Source organism: Coenobita brevimanus, chromosome 60 (assembly GCF_032717465.1).
Source record: "Coenobita brevimanus isolate Jiangsu-jjx chromosome 60, ASM3271746v2, whole genome shotgun sequence".
Lineage (NCBI taxonomy): Eukaryota > Metazoa > Arthropoda > Malacostraca > Decapoda > Coenobitidae > Coenobita > Coenobita brevimanus.
The window spans coordinates 29,813,106-29,823,618 of record NC_137013.1 but is presented as its reverse complement, the minus strand read 5'-3'; the positions used below and the strand labels follow the sequence as shown (position 1 = coordinate 29,823,618).

General features: G+C 42.8%; 1 protein-coding gene across 1 annotated transcript in view; it reads left to right on the top strand.

The window, feature by feature from the left end:
* The first annotated feature begins 3,880 nt into the window (after positions 1-3,880).
* Positions 3,881-10,513, top strand: part of trx (histone lysine N-methyltransferase trithorax) — a 244,798-nt gene continuing 238,165 nt past the window's right edge. Inside the window, exon 1 of the mRNA XM_080275135.1 lies at positions 3,881-4,042. Within this exon, the coding sequence (XP_080131261.1) occupies positions 3,881-4,042 (162 nt within the window). The remainder of the gene's footprint in view (positions 4,043-10,513) is intronic.

The following is a 10,513-nucleotide window of genomic DNA, read 5'->3' as shown; positions in this document are numbered from 1 at the left end:
TCACTCTGTCACTTTAAGGGACCTCCGGGGGCTCTACCCGTGGCGGGAATCACCGGACCCGCTGGGGGGAGACTCGACCCAGGTCCGATCCACTGAGGCGTTGCAGGGAGACCCTCTTGCCTGGGGTCTCGACCTGTTGTAGACCCTCCTCTCTGGTCCCGTCGTCACGGTGCAGGGAGACCCTCTTGCCTGGGGTCTCGACCTGTTGTAGACCTCCTTCTCAGGGTCCCGTCGTCGTGGTGCAGGGAGGCCCGTCTATGTGGGGCCTCGACCTGTTGTATTGGCCCTCAGGACTGGAGCCAAACAGGTGAAGCAGTCGTGTCTGGCGTCGGAGGGTCTGCGGCAGGAGGAGGTCAGCGTTGGTAGGCTGCTGGGCTCGCCTGGAGGTCCAGGGGCTGTGGAGGTCTGTCAGGGGACGCGCCGTCAGGTGTGGGCTGCGGCCTCGTCTCCTGCTGGTACCTGGGGAAGACAAGAATTTCCCGGGTGTGGGAGGTAGGTCCCGACTGGGACCGGGTCTCTGCTCAGGTGACACTTTCGGGGCAACTCTCCCGGGTGGTGTCCAGCTACTCCTGCAGGAGTTGGCTGAATTTAGAGGACACACGGAGGCCGTGTTCTCTCTCTTACACAGGGAGGATAGCACAGAGGCGACTCTCTCTCTTGTCTCCGACACAGCCGTGCCGCCAGGTCGATCGGCCCTGGGACCCACTTGTGGCTTTATACAAGGGGCTCTTACCCTTGGGGTGGCTAGGGGTGTTGGCCCCGTATAGTCCACTATTGGGCCTCCTGCCCTGTTTGTGACAGAGGGTATTTCTCCCTCGTCAAAGGACCTCTTGTCCTGGTAGTGGCAGAGGGTATTTCTCCCTCGTGGCTCACTGTGGCAGAGGGTACTGGCCCCTCGTGGCTCACCAGAATAGCGGCAGAGGGTGGTATTTCCTCGTGGCTCGCTGTGGCAGCAGGTGCGAACACCTCGTGGCTCACCAAGGGACCTCCTGCCCTATTGGGCCTCCTGCCCTGTTTGTGACAGAGGGTATTTCTCCCTCGTCAAAGGACCTCTTGTCCTGGTAGTGGCAGAGGGTATTTCTCCCTCGTGGCTCACTGTGGCAGAGGGTACTGGCCCCTCGTGGCTCACCAGAATAGCGGCAGAGGGTGGTATTTCCTCGTGGCTCGCTGTGGCAGCAGGTGCGAACACCTCGTGGCTCACCAAGGGACCTCCTGCCCTGTTGGGGTGAAGCTGTGGTCGTCACCACAAAACTACTAGGGACTGATATTAGATCAGTCCCACCCCACTGCTGTCGATGGTCAACCCACTGTGTAAGTTGTTGCGGATCTAGGCTCACCTGGTGTTGGGGCAGTTGCGGGAAGAAGGGGCACAGGTCAGTGGTAGTTGGATGACCCTCTTGTCCTGGGTCATTAACCTGACCGTTATCTCCTCCTCGGGTGGTGGGGTGGTGGTGGCCCGGTGGTGGTGTGGGGGGTGGCGGGGTGGAAGGTCCGGCCGCGGGCATTTTACTTCCTCCATCGGAATACCGTATTTCCTTATACACCACCTCTATTTATGGCAATGCCGGCTGTGTGTGTGTGTGTGTGTGTGTGTGTGTGTGTTGAGGTTTTCGGCCCGTTGAATAAAATTGAGCCCAAAGATATAGACAAGACCCAAGTTTTGTATGTTAATTTCTGAAGCATGTGATGACAACACTTCCATTGTTAGTGTCTAGTCTATAATGCATGATGTAGGCTGTCCACATCTAACAGTTACATGTATTCCTTAACTGACCGTCAAGAATTTAAAGGCTTGCCCACACTTTCACATACTCAGTTTCGATAATACGTCCTTAGTTATAATGAACTGATCTGTTCATTATCCAGCAACATACAGTAGTTCACTGTCCGCAACTGGGGCTTCTAGCCTACACAAGCTTAATTTCTTCAGTCTGATGACTTACTTTATTCTTGCTGCCTCCATACTAGTTAAGCAGTGCATCCAAGTAGTGATGAGGTAATGGAAGGCTAGTCTTATACGAATAGCTAACCCGCCCAGATCGAAGAGTCTCTCTTAAGCTCAATAAATTCGCATGGTAATACTAAGAATAAATAAATCGTCGTAAGATCTAGTGGGTTGGGAATGGTAGCTTATATAGGTAAATCTCCGTTGTAGACCTACTCTTCCTCTATTGTAGGTGTATTCTTGGAGTTAGAGACTAGCAGTATCCCATTTCTTAGTGATTTAATGTCACTGATGAAAACTGCGTTGATAAAGGAATACTCAACATACATGAATCATATGATGGCTCACTACAGTCGGTTTGTTTTCACCTGACAAAAATCCCCAGCACTTTTCGACTCAGTTTGACCAGATGAATTGGTAATGGAGGATAGATTTGATTAAACTACTTTTACCCTAACTTGGCCTAAAATTGCCGTCCCTCAACCTTAAATGATGAATTGTAGCAATAGATTAACACTAGAATACGATGTTAGTCATGAGAAAATGCTATGAAGTCAGGCTGTAGTACTGTATTTTTCTGCAACTGAGCTACGTGAAATAAACTGGCCAAGTTAGTGTAAGAGTATATAGTAACCACGGAGACTCATTCCTATCTCATATCTAAGGCTCATCGAATGTCATGCAACCACGAGATAGTATTCAAGTTGTGGAAAACGAACCAACAGCACGATGCCCCTAATCTGCGCGCGCCCTATTTTGGGTTGTCGTGGACATTTAAAGTTTCGGTTCATACCGATAACAGAATGTGACCACAGTCAGTGCAACACTTCTTTCATTTTCAGTACTGACTACAGACACGTACCCTGTCCGGAGTCCTATTTCATCTGCATGAGGATGGGTTGATGGGGTGGCTATCATTCTCGGAGAAGGCCCTGCGGAACTCATACTAATTAGAAAATACACTTATAAACATATTCAGCATCTTCAGGTTTGTCTGTCAGATAGGCCTACTGGAGGGATGATTTCCATTCCAAGAATGAATTACACTTTTCAGCTGGCAGCCTAAGCGAGATCCGTGTTGTTCCAGTCCACAAAATAATAATTTCCATCACAGTAAGCTGTTATTGACAAACAAGTACCTTAAATGTCATCAGTCTGTATGTCCAAATTCACGCTGGTAAAGAAAACGTTACTTTGACGTTAATCACGTGCTTATCTTTCGTCTTCGCAACGTTTGTTTTTCCCCTCTCATACCACATCCGACGTGATGGCCAACTGTGGCAATTGTTGCATCAGAAAATATTGATTTTTATCCTTCATGTCTTAACAAGTCCAACGTATGATGGTGCTCGCCACAGGACTGACGCAAGATTGCATCATATGATCCGAAATGAAATAGGTTTCTTTTCTGTGAAATCTCATTGCAAACGTTTTCTGAAACGGCGATTGTTTACAAACACTCGCACGTGTCTGAAGGAAAAAGCATTGTTCTAGAACAGTGTGGAATAAAGTGCAGCATATTTTAACAGTCATTATTACTTGCGTACATGCAGTTGCGTTCAGGCATAGGAGGGGGTGGGGGAGAAATCTGGTGGCGCCCCCGATGAGGCCCCCACAACCCCCCGCGCCCCTCAGCGCCGCAGTTTGGCGGGCTCTCGCGCGCAGTGGCCTTGTGCGCCTCTCGCACTCCACCTCTCACACTAAGCTCTTGTAAACAAAAGCTCGGACCTTATTAAGATTACGTTTATTATCGTTTTGCATATCAATTACTAGTTTGTCTATCAAATATTATTCCAGCAGAAAAGGTATTTTGTTATAAACATTGATGAATGGGTGTGGTTGTTCCCGTGTGATGTGCATATTACTGGAACGGAGTCAGTTTTTATCACGCGGGAAGAAGCGCTGCAGTTTCCGTTGCATTAAGTTTATGTGACCATGGCGAAGTTCAGATTCCCAGGAAAAGCTTTAAAATTGAACACAAGAAAGAGAGTGAGGTTCCGTGGAAGTTATTCCGGCAACACGCCCGAAGAGCTGTACAGTAGGAGGATAAGGAAAGGACTGGATCTGTTCACACAAATATACGGCGAGTCGGACGAGGTGAGAGAAGTGGTCCCGTCCCCCTCCTCTCTTGGGGCTCAACATGGCGCCAACACCACCGCTTGAAATCAATAGCATGCAGTCCACTCCTTCTCATGCCCTTGATTATCCTGATGGTGTGCTCTGTAGTGTGTGTATGGTGGTTTGTGTGTGGTGTGTGGAGATAAGGGGAAGGGGTGCCATTTTACCTGTCCCGAGATGCCTCAGTGCTCGGCCCAACACGACTGCCTGGCATCATAAACATTGCATATTTTTTGGTTGGTTTAGGTGACAGTCTTATCTCTTCATGTAAATGAGTAGTTAGGTAATGAACTATTAATACCAAGGTATGTTTAGCCATGTTTTAACGGGTTTAGACGTGTAGGTTGTTGCTATGCGGGTTGTCATAACGTTTCTTAAAGGCTAGTTGACAATAAGCGTTAATTTTTTCCGGCAGGAGCAGAGGCATACTGTATTAACTTGTTTAGATCATAAGTATCTTGGAGTAACTACTGTACACCATGGTTGATGATGCTTAGATGTGCTCTTGTTATGTAGGGCATGAAATGGGAGTTTTTAAATTTTGTTTTGCATTAATTATGTGAAGCTTGTTCTAGTTCATTTTCAAGATTGTAATGAAATTTGACAGAATCTTGCCATGTGTCATTCAGTTAAATTTAATATAAAATTGAATTATTACATCCATCATCTAATCCTGTGTTGCCCCATGAGGAACATAGGAGCCAGGGGCTAGGCAAGTTGGTCCTGACATTTAAGATGAGAATGACAGTCTCAGTCATCCCTGAGTGGGACTATGTGAGCAATAAACCCTTGGATATAAACCGACGTTCTCAATCTGGTTGGAGTGCCTAATTACCCACTAAACCACCAGGCACCATAGTTTGGTTATATGGGTATTACCCAGTGTAGTATGGTTAGGATAATATTGAACTAGTATAACATACAGGTGCCATCTATTACCAGGTACTTCTAATTATTCTGTATACTGTACATTCAAATCCATGTTAGTTACCAGTTTAAAACAGGAAACATATACAGGATATATGATTATGCTTAGCATAATTTTCAGTAGTACCATAAACTTGGGGTATTAACGCTTTAGGTTATGTAAATTTATGATGAGTATATAACATTTTCAGTTGCTACTTTCCAGTAATTACCATACTAATTATGCATTGCAGTAATGTATAGCCTACCCCAGTATTTTTTCATAAATCAGATAGGGGTGTATAGCAAGAATTACCATGAGTCTAGTTTCGGTGATTTTAATGGTCTTAGTATCTTTTATTGAACAAGTAGAGACTCATTGGGTTTAGCTGCATATGTATGGGTTATCTACAGTAAGATACTGATAAAGAATTGGGTTATTTGGTAATTTTGAATGTCCAGATATGACTAATAGATTCATCGCTTCATATCTGATAATTGAATCCCTTTTCTCTTTATGCAGAATTCTCCTATATTAGTTTTACCTTAATGTCAGGTTTTAGTCTTTCAGAATTGTGACTTGCAGATGAATTTCATTAATGTTATCAGGCTTACATTTTTTTTTTTTTTTTAGGTCCCTTATAATTATTAGTGCATTACCATTAGTACAGTATTGTCAGTTCGTCCAATATCAGAGATGAACTGAAACCTGATTATGTTTTAGATTAATAATGAAGAGGTGAGACAGGCTGTGGTGCATAAGAAGAAAGCATATAGGGTGTGGATGAGAAACAGGAGCATGGAGGAAGTTGAGTGACAGAAGAGAGTTATATGTAGAGAGGAAGAGAGGTGAAAAGATTAGTAAAAAGAGAGTAGATGAGGGAGTGTAGTGGAGGGAATGTAAGAAAATGTTTTGGAAAGAGGTAGACAGGGTGATAAAGAAGTACTGATAAGTTGGGGAGTGAAAGATAAAAATGATATAGCTGTTGCTAGTAGAGAAGGGAGAAAAAGTGAGCAGATGGAGAGAACGCTTCAAGGAATTGTTGAACATAGAGAATGAAAGTAATGCGAGTGTAAGTGGCTGGGAGGAGACGGAAGGTGAGAAAAGAGAAAGGCAGCAGTAGAATGGAAGTAGTGGAAGCAGTGAAGAAGTCAAAATGGGGAAAGCCCCAGGAATTGATGGAGTGTGTGGTGAAATGCTGAAGCATGGGGGAGAAATAGTAGTAAAAAGGATATGAAAGATGTGCAGATTGGCTTTGGGAGGAAGGTCGAGTCCCGGAAGATTGGAAGTCATGTACCAATAATTATTCCCCTGTACAAAGGAAAAGGGGAGGAAGAAGTGTGTGGTAATCACAGGGGCATTTGTCTTAGTGTAATAGGAAAAGTACCCGGTATATAGTACCGGTAGGATACTTATTGGCCGAGTTAGGGATATATATAACAGAGGAATTAGTTGGAGAAGAACAGGGAGGTTAGGAAGAGAAGAGGTTATGTAGATCAGATATTCATTCTTAGGTCTTTAGTGGAAAAGTTTCTAGAGAAGGGAAAGAAGCTGTATGCGGCCTTCATGGATTTGGAGAAACCTGACAGGGTGGATAGACAAGGAATGTGGAAAGTATTAAGGATGCCGGTATATGGAGTATATAAATGGGAAGTTGTTGCATGCTGTGAAGAGTATGTATGAGGATGCTAAGGCTGCAGTGCATGTGGATAGCAAATTGAGTGAATTTTCTTTGTGAATGTTGGATTGAAACAGGGATGTGTCATGTCCCCATGGTGTTCAGTCTGTATATGGATGTAGTTATAAAAGAGATACAAGGTAAATTAGTGGATGCTGGAGTGACCCTAATAAAAGAGGGCAGTGTTTAGAAACTCCCTGTACTGTTGTTTGCTGATGATTAAATATTGTTAGTGAAGACAAATGGGAACTGCAAGGCTTGGTGAATGAGTTTGGGAGTGTGTGTAATAGAATCTAAGGTGAATGTAGGGAAGAGTAAAGTTATGGTCTTTGAGAGAAATGAAGCTGCCGGTGCTGAATGGACAGCAAGGCTGGATGATGAAATGGAAAATGTGAGTGCGTTTAAGTACAGTAAACCCTTGATATTATGGACCCTTTTATAGCAAACTCTCTGTATAATGACCCACCACTTCCAGAGCAAACTTCTGCTGGATATAGTGACCTTGGGTTGCTGTATCCGTCAGAAGTTTGCTCCCTGGCATGGTAAGTGTACTGCAACAATACATTATAGGCATTGTTTTGTATGTACAGCTTCATATAGGATGGTATTTACCATACATGTGCTGTATAACTACATAAAAACCATTGAATTCTCCATATGAAACTGCTTAGAGTAAGTTGTGGTTGTGCATGTAGGACCGAACGACTCCATGGATATAGCGACCTTGGGTGAGTAATCCCTCGGTTAATAACGACCATCAGATATAGTGAACTTTCGGATATAATGACCGACCCCTCCCCCGAAATAGTTCGTTATATCGAGGGTTTACTGTACATGGATAGTATGATGAGTAAGGTTGGAAATTTAGAGGGTGAAGTGCTTTAAAGGGTACAACAAAGAAGAAAGGTTGCTGGTTATTAAAAAGCAGTGATAAGGAGATGCGATGAAATACTGAATTGTTATTTTTAATGGGAAAGTATTACCGTATCATTTTTATGACCATACAGGTTCATGCACAGCTAATTAGGGGAAACCTGGTAAAAATTCTGAGTTCCATGTAACTGTTAACTAAAAAATCAGGATTTAGAGCATAAACTTGTTGAAGTTAGCGGAAGTGTGTCACTTTCAGCTCGCCAACTTGCCTTGACAGGCTTATTTTGCATATACTGTATATTGATTTGCAGGCATATTTTAACACATATATCAACGTACCAGGTATTTGTAATTAATCATACTTATTATCCAAAATAAAATTTTTGGAATTTCTGCGGGGAGGCTTGGGCTATATTTAGAGCAGTAGTGTGATCTCTGGGCTATTTTTTGGCTTCTGGAATAATTTCGGACATTTAAGTAGATGATGTTCTTTATACTATTTATAGGGTTCATGTTACAAAAACTGTGCTTAGAGCAAGCAAAGAGAGAACACTTAATGGTGGTTGTGAGAGTGGTAGAGGAGAAACTCAAAATTTCTCCTTCAGAGTCTCCAGGGACTTGTCTCACAACACCATACATCCTCTCTCTCTCTCAGAAAATCAGTACATGTTGATGCATCCTTCAGTACATTTGTTGCAGTTTATTTTATTCTAATTAAGTCACACTAATCAGTGCTGCAATATTTTTTCCTGGTGGCTATCAGTGTGGTAATGGCACATTCATTTGGCATTTATATCCTGCTGTCAGATATCTTGAGCCAAATCTGAAGCACAAGAGGCCAGCATGATACTATATATATACTGTATATATATATATATATATATATATGTACTGTATATACAGTATATTGCTTTATATGAGGCGCTGAATTCATTACCGGTCTAAGCGCCAAAATGGCCGCAAAGCACCTACATGCATCAACAAGTAGCTAAACCATCGCTCTATACGTTGCAGGTAATAAAGTGCTAAGAAACAACCTACAAAGAGGTCAAAATCCTGGTTAAGTAGACGTGTGTTGCACCGTTACGCCACACAGCAAAAAAAAAAAAAAAAAAAAAAATGTCCGGTTTCGTACTAGTGCTCAAGGCGGGCAACTGGGTCCAGAATTCTGCCAGCTGTATGGTCACTTTTCCTGTGAGTTCAGCCTGTCTATGTTCCTTATGTCGACTCCCCGTGGTGTTGAAGCGAATGTGAGAGCAGTACTGGGTTATATCCCAGCCTCTTTCCTTACCCCCCTTGAAGCTGGCCAATCAGTCAGGTTGCACTGCAGCTAGCCAATAAGCTGACACCTGACACTACTCCCACCAGCAGCTGTGACGGGGAGAGGAGAAGGGACAATATTGTTCTCTCATGCTTTCTCATTATTATTATAATATTTTTTAACCATTATTGCTATTATTATTATTGCCATTGTGTTTGTGAAGTTACTGGTACTCGTAGCATTTTTTTTTCAGGATCCCTTTTTTTTTTTTTTTTTAGGTTACTGGGGTTTTCTAATAATGGCCTCATACATTTGAGTGCTGTCTTACTTTTTTATTATTATCAGCAATATAATCATTTATTATGTTTTTCTTCATGTTTGTGATGTGGTTTGTGTTTATTGATGATTAAAAACCCTGAGAAAAAGACACACAAAGTTTCCAACTTTTAAACAGCTATTATTGTGAAAATAATAATACTTATGTCATAGAACATTGATTTTATTCCACAGTATGACACTCCTGAGACATTATGCTAATATGTCATTGACCTCTTATGATGTATTTCTGTAGTTATTTGTAGGATAAAAATATTTTCTTAGCTGATCGGTCCAGCAGTGGGGGGGCAAAATTTTACTTCTTCATGTGATATCATCATGATTAATGACAGATAGCGCAAAATAGAGGTTATTGCAATAAAGGAAATACCGGTACCATAAGCTACATTAAAAATAAAAAACATCAAAATAACGCAATTGGTTACAGAGATATCAAAGTTTTAAAATCGCCACACTTTAAACGCATTTTCTGGCGTTTTGTAGTTTTGGCACTTAGCCCGGTAATGAACTCAGCGCCTCGTGTGTGTGTGTGTGTGTGTGTGTGTGTGTGTGTGTGTGCGTGCGCGTGCGCATGTTTACCTAATTGTGATATACAGGAAATGAACTACGCTTGTGGGGTCCCACCTCTGTTTCTCAGTAAGCCAAATTTTGCTTTAAACTCGTTCAAGTTTTTAGACTGGACAGTCTCTTTGTCCAGGCTATTCCACAGGTCTGTGCATCTATAAGGAAAACTATATTGATATCCTTCAAGCAGCTTGGGTTCTTCAGAGTCATTCTATGTCCTCTTGCTACTCTTGTATCCCATACAAACAGATCTTCTCTGTCAAAATTACCTACTCCCATCATGGCCTTGAACACTGCAATCATGTTGCCCCTCTCTCTCCTCTCGTCTAAGGAAGGCAGATCCAGCTTTTCCAGCCTCTCTTTGTACAACAGATCTGCCAGGCTAGGGACCATCTGGGTTGGTATTCATTGTATTCTCCCAGTCTTGCGTACCATGTACCGGTATCTTTCTTTTTCTGTGGGGACCACACTACTGCTGCATATTCCAACCTGGGGTGGATCATGGCCACTATCAGTTTTTTCATCTCATCCATACAATGAAAAGCTAATCCTATGTTTGTCAAGAGTTTATACGTCTCTCTGTCTTACCATTAAGGTGTTTTTCAGGTGACAAACTATCCTGGACCAGCACTCCCAAATCTTTCTCATCTCTTGCTTTTGTGTGTGTGTGTGGGTTTTTGCTTTACCTAGCCTAACTGTATCTTTTCTAGAATGAGTCAAGCTCATACTATCCCGTGTAGTAAACCATTTTTTCATACATATCCTTAAATTGATGAATAGTGTTGGCACACACTATTTCATTTGGTAGTGCATTCCACTGATCTGTTGCCC